General features: G+C 51.8%; 1 protein-coding gene across 2 annotated transcripts in view; it reads left to right on the plus strand.

Annotated features, from left to right (window-relative positions):
- Window positions 1-7,234: 7,234 nt before the first annotated feature.
- The window catches only part of ano1a (anoctamin 1, calcium activated chloride channel a), a 235,369-nt gene continuing 217,732 nt past the window's right edge, over window positions 7,235-24,871 (plus strand). For both annotated transcript variants that reach the window (XM_072466740.1, XM_072466741.1), the window contains exons 1-2: window positions 7,235-7,482; window positions 21,584-21,682. In XM_072466740.1, the coding sequence (XP_072322841.1) occupies window positions 7,249-7,482; window positions 21,584-21,682 (333 nt within the window). In that variant the 5' untranslated portion in view covers window positions 7,235-7,248. The remainder of the gene's footprint in view (window positions 7,483-21,583; window positions 21,683-24,871) is intronic.

Raw genomic sequence — 24,871 nt, forward strand, 5'->3', positions numbered from 1 at the left:
TCCAGTCCTGTCCTTCTTTCAACCACGTCTCACTGATTGCATCAATATCATATTTGTACTTGCTAGGGCAGCACGGTGGCGCAGTGGCTAGCATTGCTGCCTCACGGCGCCGAGGTCCCAGGTTCGATATCGGCTCTGGGTCACTGTCCATGTGGAGTTTGTACATTCTCCCCGTGTTTGTGTGGGTTTCGCCCCCACAACCCAAAGATGTGCAGGCTAGGTGGATTGGCCAAGCTAAATTGCCCCTTAATTGGGAAAAAATGAATTGGGTACTCAAAATTTATATTGAAAAAGAATTATTTGCACTTGCTAATCAATGCTGTAAATGTATCTTAGTCTTGTCACGATAGTGACATTTAAGGGGCATCTTGACAAATACATGAATAGGATGGGAATAGAGGGATACGGACCCAGGAAGTGTAGAAGATTGTAGCTTAGTCGGGCGGCACGGGCTTGGAGGGCCAAAGGGCCTGTTCCTGTGCTGTACATTTCTTTGTTCTTTGTTCTTCCTATGTGCCTTGTCATGGCCATAACATCTCTGGCCCTGCCCTCTGTGTCCCCCTCCTGATGTTTCCCTGGGTTCCTCCCTTGCTGCCCCCTCTTTCCACCCCAGCCCCCTGCCCTTGTTCCTATCTGCTCTGTGTGGTCATGTCTGCCCTTACTGGCCCCTCCCCCCCCCCCCCCCCCCTCCCTTCCTGTCCTCTATTGACCTCTGTGTCTCTGTGTCCCTAGTCGCCACATTCCGGCACCTGGTTTGGGTACACTGAGGGAGAATTCAAAATGTCCAATTCACCTAACAGCATGTCTTTTTGGGACTGTGGGAGGAAACCGGAGCACCCGGAGGAAACCCACGCAGACACGGGGAGAACGTGCAGACTCCGCACAGACAGTGACCTGATGCGACCATCAATTCACATGAGACGATTAGTAGACGAGAACAGTGGTTTTAATAAGCTAGATTTGTGCCTGCCTGTGACTGCTCTGTACTGAGTGCCGCCTACAGGCTGCAGATCTATATACCACCCCCGAGGGGGCAGGGCCACAGGCGGAGCCCACAGGGGCATCAACATAATACAACACAATACAGTGGTGAATAGTCGCAGCAATACGTTCACCACATGACCCAAGCCAGGAAGCGAACCTGGATCCCTGGAGCTGTGAAGCAACGGTGCTAACCACTGTGCTACCACGCCGCCCTATATGTGAACCTGACATCGTAGAAATTTCTAGTAGAAAAGCAAGTCCCTCTTTTTTTCATGCCAATGTCGTGCTGCCTTAGTTTATAGAAACATAGAAAATAGGTGCAGGAGGAGGCCATTCGGCCCTTCGAGCCTGTACCTCCATTTAATATGATCATGCAAATCCAGTATCCCACTCCCGCTTTCTCTCCATACCCGCTGATCCCTTTAGCCGCAAGGGCCACGTCCAGCTCCCTCTTGAATATATCCAACAAACCGGCCCCAACGGCTTTCTGTGGGAGAGAATCCCACAAGTTCAAGACTCTCTGAGAGAAGACGTTCTTCCTCATCTCAGTCCTGAATGGCTGACCCCTTATTCTTAGGCTGTGACCCCTAGTTCTGGACGTCCCCAACATCGGGAACATTCTTCCCACATCCAGCCTGTCCAATCCCATCAGGATTTTGTTTCTATGAGATTCCCTCTCGTTCTTCTGAACTCCAGTCAGTACAAGCCCAGTCGATCCAGTCTTTCTTCTTGTGTCAGTCCTGCCATCCCGGGGATTAGTCTGGTGAACCTTCGCTGGACACCCTCAATAGCAGGAATGTAGGCCAGCGTGCCATTAGCTTCCCTCACCGCCTGCTGTACCTGCATGCCAACCTTCAACAACTGTCCCACCATGACATCAGGTCCTGTTGCACTTCCCCTTTTCCTAAACTACCACCATTCAGATCTGCCTTCCTGATTTTTGCCACCGTGGATAATCGCACATTTACCAATATTATATTGCATTTGCCCACTCAGTCAGTCTGCCCAAATCACCCTGCATCCTCTCTGCATCCTCCTCACAGCACACACTGCCACCCAGCTTAGTGTCGTCTGCAAATTTGGAGATATTGCATGCAATTCTTTCTTCCAAATCACTAATGTATATTGTGAAGAGCTGGGGTCCCAGCACTGAACCCTGCGGTACCCCACTAGTCACTGCCTGCTGCTCTGAAAAGGACCCATTTATTCCCACTCGCTGCTTCCTGTCTGCCAACCAGTTCTCTATCCAAGTCAATACGTTTCCCCCAATACCATGAGCTTTAATTTTGCTCACTAATCTCTTGTGTGGGACCTTGTCAAAATCCCTTTGAAAGTCCAGATACACAACATCCACTGGTTCACGCTTGTCCATTCTACCAGTCACATTCTCAAATTCCAGAAGATTTCTTCAGTATGAATTTCCTTGAATCCATGCTGACCTGGACCTACCCTGTCCCCACTTTCCAAATGCTCAGTTATTTCATCCTTAATAATTGACACCAGCATTTTCTCACCACTATTAACCGGTCTATAATTCTTCATTTTCTCTCCCTTTTTTTTAAAATGTGGGATTACATCAGCTACCCTCCAATGCATTGGAACTCTTCCAGTGTCTATACAATGCTGGAAAATGATCACCAATGCATCCACTATTTCTAGAGCCACTACCTTGAGTACTCTGAGATGCAGAGCGTCTGGCCCTGGGGACGTAGCGGGGTTTAATCCCATCAATTTCCCCAATACAATTTTCTGACTAATGAGGATTTTCTTCAGTTCCTCCTTCATGCTAAACCCTCTGAGCTCAGCAGAACAAGAACAGAGTTACATGCTGAAAGAAAGCAAATTATCACGTCTAAGCCATTGTATTTTATTGTGTATTAGTATCACAGGTTTGGCGCACCGAAAAGGCCCTTCAGCCCATCATGTCCAGCTGGTCATAAACAACCTCCTAACTATTCTAACAGTTTCCCAGCACTTGGTCCATAGCCTTGTCTGCCCTGGCATTGCAAGTGCACATCCAAATACTTCTTAAATGTTCTGAGGGTCTCTGCCTCCACCCCCCTTTCAGGCAGCGAGTTCCAGACTCCCACCCCCCTCTGGGTGAAAACGTTTTCCCACATCCCCTCTAAATCTTCTGCCCCTCACCTTAAATCTATTGATGTGGAGATGCCGGCGTTGGACTGGGGTGAGCACGGGTTAAAGTCCAACAGGTTTGTTTCAAATCACTAGCTTTTGGAGCACTGCTCCTTCCTCGGGTGCCCGCCAAAATTTTATACATCTCCGCTCTGACCCCCTCAGTCTCCTCTGCTCCAAGGAAAACAATCCAAGTCTCTCCTTTCTCCCCCCCCCTTTCTCCCCCCCCCTTTCTCCCCCCCCTTTCTCCCCCCCCTTTCTCCCCCCCCTTTCTCCCCCTTTCTCCCCCCCCTTTCTCCCCCCCCCTTCTCCCCCCCCTTTCTCCCCCCCTTTCTCCCCCCCCTTCTCCCCCCCCCCTTTCTCCCCCCCCCTTTCTCCCCCCCCCTTCTCCCCCCCCCCTTTCTCCCCCCCCTTTCTCCCCCCCCTTTCTCCCCCCCCTTTCTCCCCCCCCTTTCTCCCCCCCCTTTCTCCCCCCCCTTTCTCCCCCCCCTTTCTCCCCCCCCCTTTCTCTCCCCCCCTTTCTCCCCCCCCCTTTCTCCCCCCCCCCTTTCTCCCCCCCCCCTTTCTCCCCCCCCTTTCTCCCCCCCCCTTTCTCCCCCCCCCTTTCTCCCCCCCCCTTTCTCCCCCCCCCTTTCTCCCCCCCCCTCTCCCCCCCCTTTCTCCCCCCCCCCCCTTCTCCCCCCCCCTTCTCCCCCCCGCCCCCGTTCTCCCCCCCCGCCCCCGTTCTCCCCCCCGCCCCCGTTCTCCCCCCCCCGCCCCCGTTCTCCCCCCCCCGCCCCCGTTCTCCCCCCCCCCGCCCCCGTTCTCCCCCCCCGCCCCCGTTCTCCCCCCCCCGCCCCCGTTCTCCCCCCCCCGCCCCCGTTCTCCCCCCCCCGCCCCCGTTCTCCCCCCCCCGCCCCCGTTCTCCCCCCCCCGCCCCCGTTCTCCCCCCCCCGCCCCCGTTCTCCCCCCCCCGCCCCCGTTCTCCCCCCCCCGCCCCCGTTCTCCCCCCCCGCCCCCCGTTCTCCCCCCCCCGCCCCCGTTCTCCCCCCCCCGCCCCCGTTCTCCCCCCCCCGCCCCCGTTCTCCCCCCCCCGCCCCCGTTCTCCCCCCCCCGCCCCCGTTCTCCCCCCCCGCCCCCGTTCTCCCCCCCCGCCCCCGTTCTCCCCCCCCGCCCCCGTTCTCCCCCCCCGCCCCCGTTCTCCCCCCCCGCCCCCGTTCTCCCCCCCCGCCCCCGTTCTCCCCCCCCGCCCCCGTTCTCCCCCCCCCGCCCCCGTTCTCCCCCCCCCGCCCCCGTTCTCCCCCCCCGCCCCCGTTCTCCCCCCCCGCCCCCGTTCTCCCCCCCCGCCCCCGTTCTCCCCCCCCGCCCCCGTTCTCCCCCCCCGCCCCCGTTCTCCCCCCCCGCCCCCGTTCTCCCCCCCCGCCCCCGTTCTCCCCCCCCGCCCCCGTTCTCCCCCCCCGCCCCCGTTCTCCCCCCCCGCCCCCGTTCTCCCCCCCCGCCCCCGTTCTCCCCCCCCGCCCCCGTTCTCCCCCCCCGCCCCCGTTCTCCCCCCCCGCCCCCGTTCTCCCCCCCCGCCCCCGTTCTCCCCCCCCGCCCCCGTTCTCCCCCCCCGCCCCCGTTCTCCCCCCCCGCCCCCGTTCTCCCCCCCCGCCCCCGTTCTCCCCCCCCGCCCCCGTTCTCCCCCCCCGCCCCCGTTCTCCCCCCCCGCCCCCGTTCTCCCCCCCCGCCCCCGTTCTCCCCCCCCGCCCCCGTTCTCCCCCCCCGCCCCCGTTCTCCCCCCCCGCCCCCGTTCTCCCCCCCCGCCCCCGTTCTCCCCCCCCGCCCCCGTTCTCCCCCCCCGCCCCCGTTCTCCCCCCCCGCCCCCGTTCTCCCCCCCCGCCCCCGTTCTCCCCCCCCGCCCCCGTTCTCCCCCCCCGCCCCCGTTCTCCCCCCCCGCCCCCGTTCTCCCCCCCCGCCCCCGTTCTCCCCCCCCGCCCCCGTTCTCCCCCCCCGCCCCCGTTCTCCCCCCCCGCCCCCGTTCTCCCCCCCCGCCCCCGTTCTCCCCCCCCGCCCCCGTTCTCCCCCCCCCGCCCCCGTTCTCCCCCCCCGCCCCCGTTCTCCCCCCCCGCCCCCGTTCTCCCCCCCCGCCCCCGTTCTCCCCCCCCGCCCCCGTTCTCCCCCCCCGCCCCCGTTCTCCCCCCCCGCCCCCGTTCTCCCCCCCCGCCCCCGTTCTCCCCCCCCGCCCCCGTTCTCCCCCCCCGCCCCCGTTCTCCCCCCCCGCCCCCGTTCTCCCCCCCCGCCCCCGTTCTCCCCCCCCGCCCCCGTTCTCCCCCCCCGCCCCCGTTCTCCCCCCCCGCCCCCGTTCTCCCCCCCCGCCCCCGTTCTCCCCCCCCGCCCCCGTTCTCCCCCCCCGCCCCCGTTCTCCCCCCCCGCCCCCGTTCTCCCCCCCCGCCCCCGTTCTCCCCCCCCGCCCCCGTTCTCCCCCCCCGCCCCCGTTCTCCCCCCCCGCCCCCGTTCTCCCCCCCCGCCCCCGTTCTCCCCCCCCGCCCCCGTTCTCCCCCCCCGCCCCCGTTCTCCCCCCCCGCCCCCGTTCTCCCCCCCCGCCCCCGTTCTCCCCCCCGCCCCCGTTCTCCCCCCCCGCCCCCGTTCTCCCCCCCCGCCCCCGTTCTCCCCCCCCGCCCCCGTTCTCCCCCCCCGCCCCCGTTCTCCCCCCCGCCCCCGTTCTCCCCCCCCGCCCCCGTTCTCCCCCCCCGCCCCCGTTCTCCCCCCCCGCCCCCGTTCTCCCCCCCCCGCCCCCGTTCTCCCCCCCGCCCCCGTTCTCCCCCCCCGCCCCCGTTCTCCCCCCCGCCCCCGTTCTCCCCCCCCGCCCCCCGTTCTCCCCCCCCGCCCCCGTTCTCCCCCCCCGCCCCCGTTCTCCCCCCCCGCCCCCGTTCTCCCCCCCCCGCCCCCGTTCTCCCCCCCCGCCCCCGTTCTCCCCCCCCGCCCCCGTTCTCCCCCCTGCCCCCGTTCTCCCCCCCGCCCCCGTTCTCCCCCCCCGCCCCCCGTTCTCCCCCCCCATTCTCCTCTTCCCCCCCACCCTTTCTCCTCTTCCCCCCCACCCTTTCTCCTCTTCCCCCCCCCCCCTTTCTCCTCTTCCCCCCCCCCCCCTTTCTCTCTCGCCCCCCCCCTTTCTCTCTCGCCCCCGCAATAAGCTCCACACAATCCAGGACAAAGCAGCCTGTTTGATTGTCTCGTCCACAAACATTCAAACCCTCCACCACCGACGAACAGTGGCAGCCGTGTGTACCACCTCCTCGATACACTGCAGTACCTTGCTTAAGGTTCCTACGCAGCACCTTCCAAACCCACTACCATCTAGGAAGACAAGAGCAGCAGATACATGGGATCCCCACCACCTGGATGTTCCCCTCCAAGACGCTCACCATCCTGACTTGGAAATATATCGTCCGTTCCTTCACGTTGCGGGGCAACACCCTGGAACTCCCTTCCTAAGAGCACAGTAGGTGTACCTACACCTCAGGACTGCAGAGGTTCAAGAAGGCAGCTCACCCCCACCTTCTGAAGGGCAACTAGGGATGGGCAATAAATGCTGGCCTATCCAGCGACGCCCACATCCCGTAAATGAATTTTTAAAAAATAGCCTCCCTGCTCTTAAACTCCTGAGGGCGCGATCGAAAGGCCCGTAAAACAGCACGCTGCAGTGCAACATTGCTGACAGAAGCTGGGAGACCCCGCTCCCGGGATCTACCCAGCTCGCAAAGCCATGCAAGATCGCATTCGATATCAGGAGCTGTTGCCACTCAGCCAATTTTGGATCCAATTTGTCAAATTTCCCTGGATCCCACTGGCTTCACTATCCATCTCCCATGTGGGACCTTATCAAAAGCCTTTGATTTAAAGCTTCCGTTTTAGAATTTTTCTCGGGCCATTTCCTTAAGTAGTCTAGGACGCCAGCAAAGGGGGAAACGAAAAGCTGCTGTGCGAGGTGAGATGAGGAGGAGCAGTATCGGGGAATGCACTCTCCAGATGATTATCCTGTTGGCTCCCTGCTCCACGGGTACATCTACCGACTAAACCAGGAGCAGCGTAATCTTTTTGAACAGCTGTAAGCTTCTGTGTGAAATCATTCTTTTCTTTTCCTTCGTTTTCCTCTAAAGGCCACATGGTTTATATATGCAAGATGAGCAACGGCATGTGGATTACGTGCTGGTGTATCAGTATAAGAAAGCAAACCGCAAGGGGTTAAGCACACGCCATCGCGGTTCTATCGGGAGCCGTCAGCAGGAACCAGAGACTGACCCTCCTCTCCAGCCATCAGACTTTCCAGACGATGACAAGAGGATGCGCAGGGATGAGTTTGAACTAAACCTCCTAGAATCTGGGCTGGAACTGGAAAGCGATGAAGAGGTATGTCCCACGGCTTTGTATCAATGTAGTATTCCTCAGGTCGTCGCCCATCTCGGAAGCTAAGTGACTCGGTCGGCCGCGAGATGTTGTGGGTTTGGGGGTGGGCGCGGTTACATCAAAGTTGACTGCACTGCTAGTGTGGCTCAGAATAACGGCCTGGGGTTTGATCCCTGTTCCAGTGAAGGAGGCTGGGTACCTGTCCGCTTGCCCTTCCCGCTTCTAGTAAAATCGCAGCGTCAGTCTTGGTGCGGTGAGCCTTGACTAATCGAGGATGCTTCCCAAAGGGGAAGATGGGCCTAAGTTGGAGAATGTACTTTGGGAGGTGTGGAGTTTAGAGTTCGCCACTTGTGGTAGTCACCACTGTTGTATTGTATATACCGCATACAAGGGTATTACGGTAAGGCCCCTGTACTACAGGTACGGGGGTAGATCCCTGCCTGCTGGCTCCGCCCAGTAGGCGGAGTATAAATGTGTGGGCTCTCCAAACTGCAGCCATTTCGGCAGCAGCTGCGGGAGGCTCCACATCTTTGCGAAATAAAGCCTCGATTACTCTCTACTCTCGTCTCGTCGTAACTGATAGTGCATCAGTTTATTAAGCAGAGATTTTACAACGATGGATCTCCGCATCAAGCCTGATCGCCTGCAGCTGCACCCTCAAGCAGACAACGGCAAGTTGGCCTTCGCACATTGGCTAGCTTGCTTTGAAGCATACATCGGATCTGCGACAGACCAACCCTTAAGAGGCACAGAAGCTCCAGATCTTTTACACGCGGCTGAGCTCCGATATCTTTCCCCTCATCTGGGTCGCACCGACCTACACTTGAGGCCATGGCGCTACTGAAGGAGAACTACACTCAGCAGACTAACAAATTCTACACCAGGCACCTCCTGTCCACGCGGCACCAACTCCCTGGTGAGTCTGTGGAAGATTTCTGGCGTGCCCTGCTCGCCCTGGTGAGAGACTGTGATTGCCAGGCCGTTTCGGCCGCTGAACATTCTGACCTGCTACTTAGAGACGCGTTTGTTATGGCCATAGGGTCGGCCTACATCCGCCAGCGCCATGAGAAGGGGCTACCCTCGACCTCGCGGCGACCAAGAAACTAGCGCTCTCGCTCACAGTCGCCTTGCGCAATATACAGGCGTATGCCCCCAACTGCACGGCCCACCCCTCCTGGGCATCGTGGACCCCGCCAGCGAACACCCCACCGTGGAGCCCATCAGCGACCGCCCCCAGCCAACCCCAGGCCTGCGCCGCGTGGCAGCCAACCAACCCCGGGGAATCCAAGTGCTACCTCTGCGGACACTTAAAACACCCCCGACAGCGCTGCCCGGCACGGAGCGCACTCTGCAAGGCCTGTGGGGGGAAAGGACATTTTGCTGCTGTGTGCCAGGCCTGCTCCGCCGCCGCTATTGTCCCGGCACTCCACATGTGCGACCAGCGGACGCCGCCGCCTTCCTCGCCTCGGACCACGTGCGGCCCGTGGGCGCCGCCATCTTCCCCGCCTCAGGACCCCTGCTCGTCGGGCACCTCATCGGGCCACTCATCGCCTGCAACTGCCACTGACCAGCCACGTCTGGCCTCCATCATGATTGACCAGTCCCGACCGCACAACCACGTGACCGCGTCAACGACAGTGAAGGTCGATGGGCACAAGATATCCTGCCTTCTGGACTCCGGGAGCACTGAGAGCTTCATCCACCCCGATACGGTAAGGCGCTGCTCCCTCATGGTACACCCCATCAGCCAGAGAATCTTCTTGGCCTCCGGATCCCACTCCGTGGCGATCCGGAGGTATTGCACCACCACTCTCTCCATTCGGGGCGTAGAGTTCAGCGGCTTCTGGCTCTACGTCCTCCCCAACCTCTGCGCTGCCTTGCTATTCGGCCTGGACTTCCAGTGCAACCTCCAGAGCCTAACCCTGAGATTCGGCGGGCCCCTACCTCCCCTTACTGTATGCGGCCTCACGACCCTTAAGGTCGACCCACCTTCCCTGTTTGAGAACCTCACCCCGGATTGCAAACCCGTCGCCACCAGGAGCAGACGGTACAGCGCCCAGGACAGGACCTTCATCAGGTCTGAGGTCCAGCGGCTGCTGCGGGAAGTTATTATCGAGGCCAGCAACAGCCCCTGGAGAGCCCAAGTGGTAGTGATAAAAACTGGGGAGAAGCATAGAATGGTCATGCACTACAGTCAGACCATCAATCGGTACACGCAGCTCGACGCGTACCCACTCCCACGCATATCTGATATGGTCAATCAGATTGCACAGTACCGGGTCTTCTCGACAGTGGACCTGAAATCTGCCTACCACCAGCTCCCCATTCACAAGGCGGACCGTGTTTGAAGCAGACGGCCGCCTTTACCACTTCCTTAGGGTTCCCTTCAGTGTCACTAACGGGGTCTCGGTCTTCCAACGGGAGATGGACCGAATGGTTGACCGGTACGGACTGCGGGCCACTTTCCCGTACCTGGATAACGTCACCCTCTGCGGCCACGACCAGCAGGACCACGACGCTTCCCAAATTCCTTAACACCGCCAAACTACTCAACCTAACCTACAACCAGGAGAAGTGTGTGTTCAGCACAAACCGATTTAGCCACCCTCGGCTATGTGGTTCAGAACGAAGTTCTAGGGCCCGACCCCGATTGCATGCGCCCCCTCATGGAACTCCCCCTTCCCCACTGCCCCAAGGCCCTCAAACGATGCCTGGGGTTCTTCTTGTACTACGCCCAGTGGGTCCCTTACTATGCGGACAAGGCCCGCCCACTCATCCACTCCACAGTTTTTCCCCTGACAGCCGAGGCTCACCAGGCCTTCAACCGTATCAAGGCCGACATCGCCAAGGCCGCGATGCACGCGGTCGATGAGATGCTCCCCTTCCAAGTCGAGAGCGATGCATCAGACATCGCTCTGGTTGCCACCCTCAACCAGGCAGGCAGGCCCGTGGCATTCTTTTCCCGCACCCTCCATGCCTCCGAAATTCAGCACTCCTCTGTTGAAAAGGAGGCCCAAGCTATCGTTGAAGCTGTGCAGCATTGGAGGCATTATCTGGCCGGCAGGAGATTCACTCTCCTCACAGACCAACGGTCGGTTGCTTTCATGTTTAACAACACACAGCGGGGTAAGATCAAAAATGATAAGATCTTGAGGTGGAGGATCGAGCTCTCCACCTACAATTACGAGATTTTGTATCGCTCTGGTAAGCTCAACGAGCCCCCCGATGCCCTATCCCAAGGTACATGTGCCAGCGCGCAAGTGGACCGACTCCAGACCCTGCACGATGATCTCTGTCACCCAGGGGTCATCCGCTTTTATCACTTCATAAAGGCCCGCAATCTGCCCTACTCCATCGAGGAAGTCAGGGCTATCACCAGAGACTGCCAGGTCTGCGCAGAGTGTAAACCGCACTTCTACCGGCCAGACCGTGCGCGCCTGGCGAAGGCCTCCCGCCCCTTTGAAAGCCTCAGCGTGGACTTAAAAGGGCCCCTCCCCTCCACCGTCCGCGACACCTACTTTCAAGATTCCCCTTCGCCATCCCATGCCCCGATATGACGTCTGCCACCGTCATCAAAGCCCTCAACACCACCTTTGCTTTGTTCGGTGTCCACGCCTACATCCACAGCGACCAGAGATCCTCATTTATGAGCGATGAGCTGCGCCAGTACCTGCTCAACAGGGGCATTGCCTCGAGCAGGACGACCAGCTACCACCCCCGTGGAAACGGGCAGGTGGAGCGGGAGAATGGGACGGTCTGGAAGGCTGTCCAGCTGGCCCTACGGTCCAGAAGCCTCCCGCTGGCAGGAGGTCCTCCCCGACTCCCTTCACTCCATTCGGTCGCTCCTGTGCACTGCGACTAACGAAAGTCCCCATGAATGTCTCCTTGCCTTCCCCAGGAAGTCCACCTCCGGGGTTTCGCTCCCAACAGCTCCAGGACCCGTTCTCCTCCGCAAGCACGTGCGGCTCCACAAGGTGGACCCGTTGGTTGAGAGGGTATAGCTACTCCACGCGAACCCGCAGTACGCCTATATAGCATACCCCGACGGCGGCCAAGACACAGTCTCCCTCAGGGACCTGGCGCCAGCTGGCTCCCCACCCCCCTCTGCCCCGGCGCCACCCTCCCTCCCCCCAGCGCACCCCACCACAGTCCCCGCTCCAGGACGATCCGGCCTCCCCTTGGTCCCACCCGGGGATGAAGCGGAGGTCGACACGCTCCCGGAGTCACCGATGCCTGAATCGCCACCAGAACTGCGGCACTCGCAACAACGGATCAAGGCGCCCGACCGTCTAACTTTGTAACCTCTTTCTTAAATTTTAAACAACCTGTAAGTAAATAGTTTTCCACCACCCCTGCTGGACTCTTTTTTTTTTTAAACAGGGGGTAAATGTGGTAGTCACCACTGTTGTATTGTATATACTGCATACGAGGGTATTACGGTAAGGCCCCTGTACTACAGGTACGGGGGTAGATCCCTGCCTGCTGGCTCCGCCCAGTCGGCGGAGTATAAATGTGTGTGCTCACCGAGCTGCAGCCATTTCGGCAGCAGCTGCGGGATGCTTCACATCTCTGTGTAATAAAGCCTCGATTACACTCTACTCGTCTTGTCGTAATTGATAGTGCATCCCACTCGACTAGTGTTAATGTGAAATAATATAAATGGAGTTATTTTGGAAAGCTTTTGATGGAGTTATTTTGGAAAGCTTTTGATTATTGTAGAAATATTTGAATGAGTGTGCCATTCACTTTCCGATGAGCAAATTCTAATGTGGGAATGTTCCGGGAATGTGCAGAATCACCATTTAGAGTTCTAATTATTTGGCTAAACCTTTTTCTCGATCAGTGTTGCATCTAACCCAAGTAACCTGTTTGTACTTTCTTCAGCCAGGCAGCTGTTTAATCTAATCCAGTTCATCGAGCTGAGCAAAATTGTTTTGCTTTCCCCATACTTGAGCACAATCGGCCATGTTTATGTCATCGTCCAATCGCACACGTCTCCTTGTGTGGGAGGGGTAATGCCAAAACCCAGATGCAGTTGTCAGCCTGGTCACTGTACAAATACTAATGCAATGGGTTGCCACCTGCATGGAAGGAAGAGGAATTTTGAAAAGTGTGGTTTTGAAATGTGCAAAAACCACTGATGGACATTATTATGTGCAGCACGGCGTGTTTGCTCACGTTGGCTGCTTCGATCAGCATGGGCAAATGTGCATTTCTCTCGAGGACAGTTATATTCCCTATTGTAACATTCCAGCCACATAAACATCCACAGTAACAATTTCACTTTGAAATGACGGAAGCTGCTAATTATGTTTTTTATCCCTTGTACAACCAGCAATTGGGTGCTGCATTAAAGTGATGTGAGACACTGTTTCAACCTCCCCGCCTTCTTCATGTTCTGGCCAAGATTTATTGCTCAGTCAGCATCGTCCAGTACCTGGAGTTGGATCCATCCAATTTTCTAGCTTTGGCCGACCGAGGTCACGGCCTTCGGCCAATGGCCTTCTATGTTTTGCGCAATTAGTGGGACTCACCTGGGCAATGCCACCTACACCTGCACTAATCTTCTTTGGCACCCAGAACGCTCCCTCTCCATTCAAGGTTTCCCCAACATCAACTCAGCACCTTCTCCACCTTCCTGAGGCCAGAGGTGCTGGGGTTCTCTTCCCTTCTCTCTCTTTCCCCCCCCCCCCCCTGATTAATGTATCCCATGGAGAAACTATACATCAGATTTTATAATCAAAAATTCCACCAAATCAGGCTCTGGGGTGCTTGAATCCCCTCTATTATTACTACTCTGCCAGCAAACCTACAAGATTGTGTATCAGTCTTACAAAATCCATTTTGATGTCATTGCATATGTCATGATGGACAGATGCCAATTTATGTTGCTTTTCATTGTCTGCTATTTAAGTGATTGTTGTTCACGAGCTTCTTCCTTGGAGCGAGTGCCCCATTTACTTGTAGCCCTAAGCCCTCGTCTGCAATCCCCCAGCCCAGATTTCTCCTGAGCTCTCCCAGTACAGAATGGGACACTGCCTTGGACAGAGATTCTCTCCTCGCATCATATCCATGGAGAGAGGACACCACATTATAATCCAGACCTCCAAAGTGAGTTGAAGATTTGCGGGAGGTTGAAAGTGAAGTAAAGCGAAGAGGCATTAATGGATGTAAAGTTGCATGTGAGACCCATGGAATTTGCGGGACGCAGATGGCAGAGGAGATGGGGTGGGGGGAGAGATGACACTGGATAATTGGAACTATTGTGGTTTTCGACATCAGCAGAGACACAATTACAGGATGATACGGTTTTCATTCAAGGAAATCACCTTAATATATTGGACTTTTGAGATCTACCCTTTAACCTGTTTCTTTTTACATCAATGTGGAAATATTATTTCTATTTATGGATAGTTCGAGGAGCTTCCTCTTTCTCTCTATCCCCTTCTGTATACAAATTACCCAAGGGTTACCAAATCCCATGATGAGCCTGACCTGTTTAAACCCATTAGTTGGCTGTGCTCAGTTGCTCCTGACTGCAGGTAAATGCTGGTATTCAAATGAAAATGCCTCGTGCAAATCTATCAGTGCTTTCATGGATTTGGAATATAACATGCCACACCTAAGCTCGCTAGTCATCTCCACTTCACATATTCAGCAACTGCAAAGATTCTGTCAGGGCGCTTTTTTAAAAAGCGAACTTCTGGAATTTATTACCGAACCCGAATTGCCCTTCAACCGAGTGGCTGACTCGGTCGTTTCAGAGGGCATTCAAGAATCTGAGGTTACATGCAGGTCAGACCAGGTATGTATGGCAGGCTTCCTTCCCTAAAAGGACATGAGTGAACCCGATGCGTTTGATAACAATTGACAATTGTTTATATTGAATTTGAATGGTCACCATGTGCCGTGGTGGGATTAAACGCAGGCCTGCGAGTGTTGCCTTGGCTGCTCGATTACTGTTCAGTGGCAATATCATTGTCCATAATTCAATGGCAGTTAGAATACAGATGGATGACAAATGTTTATGTCCCAAGTTGTTACCTGGACATCTTATTGTACAGTTTCCTTCTGATTTTAATATGCCACATATGCTTCAAAATTGTTTTCCATACCACAGAAAGGAGTTTAAATGTTTAACTGTGGTACGGGCTGTGAATTTACTGCATGTTTAACAGACCCTGACCAGATTGAGATGTGGGCTGGCTCTCTCTAGCGAGACCTTGGAGCATCTTTTGGAGAAATGGGGATAAGATATTTTGGGTAGAAGACACTTCCTTGTCTCCAGTGAGCATATTACCCTCGGGCTGAACTGTGTTGCTGGGTACTTTAATATCACTCACTTCTTTAAATACAACTTTGCGTACCATAAGACCATAGAAGCAGAATTAGGCCACTCGGCCCATCGAGTCTACTCCGCCATTCAATCATGGCTGATATTTTTCTCATCCCCATTCTCCTGCCTTCCCCCCCCACCCCCCCCCCCATAACCCCTGATCCCCTTATTAATCAAGAACCTATCTATCTCTGTCTAAAAAGACACTGGCGATTTGGCTTCCACAGCCTTCTGCGGCAAAGAGTTCCACAGATTCACCACCCTCTGGCTGAAGAAACTCCTCCTCATCTCTGTTTTAAAGAATCATCCCTTTAGTCTGAGATGGTGTCCTCTGGTTCTACAAGTGGAAACATCCTCTCCACATCCACTCTATCCAGGGCTCACAGTATCTTTTAAGTTTCAATAAAATCCCCCCTCATCCTTCTAAACACCAACGAGTACAGACCCAGAGTCCTCAACCGTTCCTCATACGGCAAGCTCTTCATTCCAGGGATCATTCTTCTGAACCTCCTCTGGACCCTTTCCAAGGCCAGCACATCCTTCCTTAGATACAGGGCCCAAAACTGCTCACAATACTCCAAATGGGGTCTGACCAGAGCCTTATACAGCCTCAGAAGTACATCCCTGGTCTTGTATTCTAGCCCTGAATGCTAACATTGCGTTTGCCTTCCTAACTGCCGACTGAACCTGCACGTTAACCTTAAGAGAATCGTGAACAAGGACTCCCAAGTCCCTTTGTGCTTCTGATTTCCTGAGCATCTTCTCATTTAGAAAATAGTCTAAGCCTAAATTCCTCCTTCCAAAGTGCATAACCTCACACTTCCGCATTGTATTCCTTCTGTCACTTCTCCACCTCGCTGCTGGATAGGCTCCATCCAAGAAGCTTGGATTGACTGCAAATGAATCACATCACTGGCAAGGCTGGGAGGTGTTGAAGCACATGTTCATTCCAATTTAGCCAATGCAAGTATGTTGCATTTTAGGGAATGTGAAAATCTTTTATTAAAATCTGCCCCTCTTAATCAGGTTAAGATTTTTTTTTTTCAATCAAACTGGGCCTTGACCAAGAATATTACCTTTATAATTTTCAACACTTAATGAGACTATCTCATCCTTGTACTGGAGGGGTGGCATATGTTTTGACATGCAACTAGTGGAGGACGATGAGCCCCAAAGCCTTGGTTGTACCATGTTTACCTGACTCGGATGAACAAATCTAGGGTTATCAAATTACTGCACATATTTCTGCACCTATGTATCCTGTGGGTATATGATTGACTTAAAATGTTACTTCGTTAAGCATTATGTGTCTTGTATATTGTTTGTCTTTTTTATATTATTCCCCAACTGCTGCTTCCCTGATGCTCAGAATGATCTCAGCTGTGAAGCCAGTCCAGCAATGAAAAGAGCTCATAGCTCTGAATCCGTGCAGCAGGATTTGAATGGGGATCCACAACTGGTAGGAGCAGATGCGTAGTAATGTGTTTAATGTGATGCAGATAGCTGTAGCCGTTGTAGTGATTAGCCTTTGTGTAGATAGTTGTATACTTCACGGCTCTCCCGATTGTACGTTTTGTAAGTAAGATTGGTGGTAAAATGGTTCTTTTGAATCCGAACTGGGTACTTTGTGCTAACTTGTTAAATTTCAATCTGCCTTGCCTTTCCATTCTCTCCCGATGGCTGTAACCAAGTTCTGAGCGTATGATGGTGCAATAGTGCTCCTATTGTATCTAATGGATGCGAGGAAACACATACTCCATCACCTGTACACCAGATTTTGAATGAAAATGGAATGGGGTGCACATATTTGGAATGTAATTTCCTTTATCTATTTTTGTGCCAAGAGAGTATGAAACTGGTCATGTTTAACCAGCTGGATGTCTGATGCACATGGAAACCCATCACCATATTTGAGTCTCCAAACTAAAGAGCTGGAAATCCACATGGGTATATTTGCTTGTCTTTTGGGTATGCCCCAATTCCAGCAAGTCGGCAAATTCATAAAGAATAACCAACTTTGAGATCTCACATCAAGGACATTTGTATCTTGTAGTTATTTGGCTGTCCCCAGTTTTCAAGCTCTAGCTATGTCCTCTGACCAGTAATAATGGGATGCTGCGAGTTTGCAAAGACCTGTTTCCACTGTAACCAGACACCGACATGTGAACCTGCTGACAATTCAGAGCAAATATTTGATAGGTTATTGGGCCACCACATGGCAGATACGACCGCCTTGAGCTGGAAGTGCTGCCATGCCCTATTTTCCAATGTATCTGCCTCTTTTCTGCAAATAATACATGTTTGGATTGGCCATGCTAAATTGCCCTTGGCATCCAAAAAAGATTAGGTGGGGTTACTGGATTACGGGGATAGGGTGGAGCTGTGGGCTTGGGTAGGGTGCTCTTTCCAAGGGCCGGTGCAGACTCGATGGGCCGAATGGCCTCCTTCTGCACTGTAAATTCTATGATTCTAACACTTGCAATCAGATCCATAACAAAGTTCAGTTGGGATTTACAGCCTGAATGGAACACTAAAGCTTGAAAACTTGTTTAAAAAATGTCTCCGAGACTGGTAGTTGCAATGCTCTTGGACATGGATTGTTAGAGCAATGCCCAGTTACCAACTCTATTCTACAGGGGCCATGTTCCTCTCTTTGAAGTCAGCACGGTGGCGCAGTGGTTGGCACTGCTGCCTCACGGCACCGAGGACCCTGGCTCGACCCCGGCCCTGGGTCACTCTCCGTGTGGAGTTTGCACATTCTCCCTGTGTTTGCGTGGGTCTCACCCCCACAACCCAAAGATGTGCAGGGTAGGTGGATTGGCCACGCTAAATTGCCCTTTATTGCAAGGGGAAAAATGAATTGGGTACTTTCAATTTTAAAAAAAATCTTCCCTCTTCCCTCTTCTTCGAGTCATCGAGTGCCTTTCTCCAGAGGCATTCTTCACCTGTAATCTAGACTGCCACCATCTGATCAACTATGTAGGCATCACAGTCATGCTCAATCCTAACATCACCCAGCTTGCACCTCTCCCAGGGCCAGGATTTTACCCCAATTCAGTGGTCAATGAGGAGCGTTGCCTAAAGTCCTGTCTCTGATGTAAAGTAACTCAGCAAAGTCCCGGGGAATGAGTACTTGATCACATCTCTCAATTATTCATGCTGTAGAGTTTGTAAGCAGCTATAAGTCAGTCAGTTCATCTGTGGTTTGAAAGGGGTAAGTTATCTCTGTGCTATTTCGCATTGATGTTGGAGTGCTGGCTATTTTTCCAGCTTTCATTGTGTATTATTGATATCACTTCATGATTTTTAAATAGTGCCATTTATAAGTAGTGCCATTTATTCAAGTATATTGGTTTGTCAAACATGTATACATAAAATCTTCAGACCGCTAATTTTTTAAAGAAGAAATGCAAGGGAGGAGGGAATGTTGCAACAACCATGTGTTGGTTACCTCCAATGTTTAAATCTGTAGAACATATAGCCGTGCAATATTTATCTTGCTCATTATCGTAAATTTCATACCCACTTAAAAAGATTTTGCTGTACATGCAAGTTAAAATTACAACTGTTGGTTCAAGGCATCTTGCCAACTTTAGTTCCAAATGTGGTCTACCCTCAGCTGCTGCAGACTCTGCTTGCACTTGACTAATGAATCGTTCTTAAGTGGAATTTATGGATTTATAATTTAGCATGAATTGCCCTCGGGTGCAACATGGATTAACTAGCACCAAAGCATTCTTCCACTGTCACTCCAATGATAAGAATGTGCTATTAAATTCTACAACTGTAACGGGTGGGTGATGTATCAGAGCCAGAAGTATGTGAAGTGGCAAAATCACAAATAATTATTTGCCAATTACTATCTATTGGATGCAAGATTCTTTGCAATTCAAAATTGCAGCCATGAAAAGCATTTGAATAAGTGTTTAAATTTTGGGTCATACGGTTTGCTCTACAATTTTGAGTGAATTAAATTGTTTTATTGTTGCACTGTATAAAGAGTGGGCTAACCTTGGTATGGTGGTCAGGTACATTAATTCTCTTATGAAATGTTTGTACTTCCAGTTCGGAGCTTCAGAGTTTGAGCTTTTGACATGTTCGAGTTGCCTGTGAATGGAATGACCAAGTTTGGTTGGAGCTGGGCCCTTTGACTGTTTACTATATGTTCCTGTTTGATCTGTTTCTCGCTCTGCCAGGAACCTTGGAGTTTGAAATGAAAGCGAGTCGTAAATTAAAATGTTGGATCTTCTTATAAGGAGTACCCAGTTCATCATTTTGTTAAGAGTCATTTGGGTGAATAACAGGAAAAAGAAAACCATACTGTTTCAGGATAATTAATTTTTTAAGTTCCAAAATTGTTGTTTTGTGCAGCTCTTTCCCGCACTGACAAAATAAGGCATAGCTAAAGCAGCCTTGCTTCAAATTCTGCGTGTCATATTAGTTATTGCTGTTATTCATCCCATCATATGCTAAACTTTCATTAGCTGTAGGTTAGCATCTATTTCTTTGTGGTGGTGGTGTGTAGTGTTGGTGGTGGTATTTGTGATACTGTCTATTGAGGTTCTGGTGTTGAATGGTTTTCCACTGTTAACATGCATTGTTGAACATATTAATGCGAGTGGGGAGTTCGCGATTTGTAAATGAGTTGTCATTCTGTCTGAATCAATCTTCAATCTCTGGCACCCTGGTTTAGGTTAGGGTAACGTGCAGTTGGCGGTGGGTCCTAAGCTGGTTTGTTAATTCTTGAATATAAACTTGGTTCCGTAGAATCAAATTGCCCAATAAATGATGTCAAATGTTCATGGGGACAAAATCAACAAAGTTACTCCTTACACTGGCTAAGAAGCGATATGTTGAAATAAGGCATTATTATGTTCCATTGACGTGAGTCAGCCAATCATGAAGAATAGGGCGACAAGGTAGCACAGTGGTTAGCACTGTTGCTACACAGCGCCAGGCAACCGGTTTTGATTCCCGGCTTCATAGAATCATAGAATTTACAGTGCAGAAGGAGGCCATTCGGCCCATCGAGTCGGCACCGGCTCTTTTGAAAGAGCACCCTACCCAAGCCCACACCTCCACCCTATCCCCATAACCCAGTAACCCCACCCAACACTAAGGGCAATTTTGGACACGAAGGGCAATTTATCATGGCCAATCCACCTAACCTGCGCATCTTTGGACTGTGGGAGGAAACCGGAGCACCCAGAGGAAACCCACGCAGACACAGGGAGAACGTGCAGACTCCGCATTGACAGTGACTTAGGTCACTGTCTGTGTGGAGTCTGCACATTCTCCCCGTGTCTGCGTGGGTTTCCTCCCACAAGTCCCAAAAATCATGCTTGTTAGGTAAATTGGGCATTCTGAATTCTCCCTCTGTGTACCCGAAGGCGGCAGAATGTGGCGACGAGGGGCTTTTCACAGTAACTTCATTGCAGTATTAATGTAAGCCTACTTGTGACACGTATAAAGATTGTTATGAATGGAATTTCCATCTCTGGCATCTGGTAAAACATAGAGCAGCAAGGCACATGTCAAATTGAACTCCAAACCTAAAATAACTTCGATTCAACCAGTTGGACCTGAGCTCCTGAATTTGTTCCTTTTTTTTTTTTGTTGGAGTAAACCGGTTTTTACTAACAGTAGAAAAGTGAGTATTATTATGCAGCCTCGGGTACCTGTTGCAAAGTAGTCTAGTTGGGAAGGGTGGGCAGAAGAATATCCATTAATCTACCAAGATTTTCCACGGGTGAAAATGATGTATTTATTTTCACTCTTTCCTCGTGACTTGCTATAAGATTGCCAAACTAGGATTTCAGTTGAGTACATTTTTTGTAGTGTGCACTCACATCGCTGCAGAATTGATGGCAGCTTACCAAAACCATTTGGGTTTGTTTTCCTTGCCCATAACCAAGTATCCTTCCCACTTTATCTCGCTGTGCTTGAGTTGACCTCCATATTCAGCACTAAACCAGACTGCCTGTTACCAACCCCCAACTACTCATTGAACAAAGTGTTTTTTTTTTTAGTAGGTGGGGCAGGGGGTGGTGAGAAAACTAAATAAACGTGGGGAGGTGAAGATGAACGAGGGAAGAAAATGCAGAATAGACACCCCATTAGTAAGACTTCCAACAATTTCTGAAATGATGCATAATTCATGACGGAAAGCTCCAGGCAGACATGTAACCCAGTCTCCTTTATGGGGCAGCACGGTAGCACAAGTGGCTAGCACTGTGGCTTCACAGCGCCAGGGTCCCAGGTTCGATTCCCTGCTGGGTCACTGTCTGTGTGGAGTCTGCACGTTCTCCCCGTGTCTGCGTGGGTTTCCTCCGGGTGCTCCGGTTTCCTCCCACAGTCCAAAGACGTGCAGGTTAGGTGGATTGGCCATGATAAATTGCCCTTGGTGTCCAAAAAGGGTAGGAGGGGTTACTGGGTTATGGGGATAGGGTGGAAGTGAGGGCTTAAGTGGGTCGGTGCAGACTCGATGGGCCGAATGGCCTCCTTCTGCACTCTGTTCTATGTTCCTACAATTGACCTATGGTGGGAAATGGAATATATGCATGAAAATGACTTGGCGTGAGGGAATGGCAAATTACTGATCTACATCACCAATTGGATTCAAGGATAGTTGTATGTTAATAAGTGGACAGCAATGCAATGCAGAAGTTGGAGTTCAGACTTTTGACACTTTCATTAAGAACTTAATCGAGAAAGGACAAAGTTTCCATGAACTGTAATAACTTTCTTTCTCTCCCTTCCCTTCCCCAGACTAAAGCTTATGGCCTTGGATTTGTGAAGATTCATGCGCCCTGGCATGTGCTTTGCAGAGAGGCAGAATTTCTCAAGATTAAGATGCCGACTAAAAGGGTGAGTTTGTCATTTAGGTATCCCAATCGCTGAGGTAAAAAAGGCTGGATGTCTGAAGACTCGCCACTACAGAAAATTTGGAATTCAATTTTAAAGTACTTAATATTATCAGGCTTTTTCACGATGACTTGGTACTGAGGAGGAGAGGGAAGGTGAAGTACGAAACGCGAGTGTTTTCCTCCTCTTCCCAGCGTGCATGTTCACCTGATATCTTGGCCCACATTTCTCCTCTGACCAGATACTAAAAACATGCATTCTTCTCGTTTTACTGTTGATGGGATCTTACTCTGCATGAATTGTCTTTATTTACCGACATAACCACAACTCTATTTTATATGCGGAATTCTTGGAATCCCAAGGACTCAAGGGGCTGAATGTTCTCTTTGATGTTGTTGCCTACACGAAAGGAACAGGATTGCTGCCATAAGTGGCTGGTTTTGAGTGATCTAGCATCCAATCGCTGACAGAATTTGGACTCCTTTCAGTGCAGGTATTTTGCACATGAATCAGGGCCTACATTTATTGTTTGATTGTCCATTTCTTGTTGAAGGAGATGCGGTTTACCATTTGTGTCACCAACACAGCTTTGTAAAATCTTTATTGTGGAAATATGAAACCAATACTGCTGATATTTTTCCAACAAAATGGGCAGCACAGTGTTTAGCACTGCTGCCTCACAGCGCCAGGGGCATGGGTCCAATTCCGATGTCGGGTGACTGTCTGTGCGGAGTCTGCACGTTCTCCCTGTGTCTGCGTGGGTTTTCTCTGGGTGCTCCGGTTTCCTCCCACAACCCAAAGATGTGCAGGTTAGGTGGATTGCCATCAAGGTTAAGTGGGGTTACAGGAATAGGGTGGGCTTGGGTAGGGTGCTCTTTCAAGGGGTCGGTGCAGACACTTTGGGCCAAATGGCCTCTTTGTGCACTGAAGTGATTCTAATAAAAATTTAAAGCAACGTGGCCTGCGGACTGTGTACATACTAATGCTTTCGAATAATTATAGTCTCTGTTACGTGGCTGCATAACTGATCATTTTAATTGTAATGCCTCAGCGGTCAAACACCCAATTTTGTCCTTAAAATTCTGAACAGAATTAAGTAGAATTTTTAATAAATCCATACCTACTTGATGCAAATCACAAGGCTGCCCAACCTAATGGGGTAAGGCAATGCCCCGCAGATCCATAATTCCAAAGTAAAAGAAGCTGGTTTCTATGATCAGTGTTGTATTATCCCTTTTATTGACCACTAGGAGACAAAATTATTCTTTTACAGGGTGTGAGTATTGCTGGCAAGGTCAGCATTTGTTGCCCATCTCTAATTGCCCTTAAACTAAGTGACTTGCTCGGCCATTCCAGAGGGCAAGTGAGCCTGGAGTCACGTGTGGGCCGGACCAGGTAAGGATGGCGGATTTCCTTCCCTAAAGGGCATTAATGAACAAACTAGGAGCTTGTTGTTTTGTTGTCACCAGGACTGAGACTGCCGCTCCCTTCAATAATTATTAATTAATTGAATTTGAATTCCACCAGCTGCTGTGGTGGAATTTGAACCCGTGTCCCTGAGGTATTAGCCTGGATTTAGCGCTGTCGCTGCCACCACCTTCACTAAAAAAATGCTAGATATCTCTGCCAAATTAGCAGATAACATGAATTGACTAGTTTAAAATAACAGTGAGGAAGATCAGACAAATTCATTTCAGCATTTGTCCACTGATACTGTCATTAATAATTCCGAAACTATACACACTAAAAACACTGTGGACTATTTTGTATATCTTCGTCGGAATTCCAATCTACACAGTAGATTCCAGATTTCGCTACTTCTTTTCCCAAATGCTGAGATTTGCTCACACATGCACTCTGCATTGAGCAGGAATCTCAATACCCAGCTGCCTCCGTGGCTTTTGGCACAGTTTTCAGATAATTCCTGGTTTCATCTGTAGGTTTCCCCCAATTGCTGTGCAGTTTTCATGCCTGCGTGTTCTTTGGCGTTCCCACTGCCAGCAACCCTCCTTGGACTGGTTCCACGCATTCCTTGCTATCTTTGAAACTTAGATCAACACAGACCTGGTTAAAATACCCAGAAAAGAAAAAGCATTCAACGGGGAAAAGGAGGGATATTCATAACGAATAAAGATTAGAAGGAAATAATGGAAAGTGCAACAAAAGTTTAAAATAGTGTTGTGGTTGAGGGGGGGGGGGGGGGGGGGGTGTGAGTGAAGTTTTTCAATTGTAGAGCTCTTCACTTCCGATAGGGGAAAACCTGCACTTAAACATATGAGGTCATGAATAGCATCGAGCCAATAAAGTACTTGAGAGATCCAATTTGTATTGTAGGAAATACAGCAGCCAATTTGCATTTCCCATAAGGAACAGCGTGGTGATGATCAGAATCTTTTTAGCTAATTGAGGGATAAACATCAGTCAGAGCACCTGCTCTTCTCAAAATGCCATGGGATGTTTTGGGTCCAGTTGAGAGGGTAGTCTGTTTAATAACTCACCCGACAATACAGAACTCAACAGTGCGGTGCTCCCGCCGCTTTGCATCAGGGTGTCAGCCTAGGTTTTGATGTTCCAGTTTCTGGAGTGGAAAATGAAGCCACAACCTCTAACTTGGGGGCAAAAGATGAAACTGAGTCATGACTGGCTCTTGGAGCTGAATTTTACAGGCCACCCTTGCGCAGGAAAACAGGTGGAGGACCCATAAAATTAGGGTGCGATGCTATCAGCGATATGCCCACGATAGTCCACACGGCAATTTTATAGACAGCCAAGCAAGGATGGGTAGGTCACCTGCTTGTTGGTCAATTGAGGGCCTCTAGCCCATTGAAACTTTGATATAACAAGGAGCAGAGGAGGTCTGCACACGCATGTAACCCGACAGGTCTAATTCTGAGTGAAGAGGGGGGCAAGGTGAATTGCCTCCTTCCTGATCCCTCTGTCAATTAGAGGGTCGAATGTCCAACATGTCCCCAACCCACTTCATTGGGACCTGTCAGCCTGCCCTCGATGAGATGTTGGACTTAACTGAATATCCAGGTCCATTAATGATCACCAATTTCTTGGCCTATCTGTAGCACCAGCAGTGGCGCCTGCTCCTGCCTGGCATTGTAAGTGTACCTCCAATTGGCTGGCATCTACAGATCCCCCGCCCCCTAGCCGGGGAGCTCGTACTCTGCAAGGACCATGGGACGA

This window comes from Scyliorhinus torazame, chromosome 10, assembly GCF_047496885.1.
Source record: "Scyliorhinus torazame isolate Kashiwa2021f chromosome 10, sScyTor2.1, whole genome shotgun sequence".
NCBI lineage: Eukaryota > Metazoa > Chordata > Chondrichthyes > Carcharhiniformes > Scyliorhinidae > Scyliorhinus > Scyliorhinus torazame.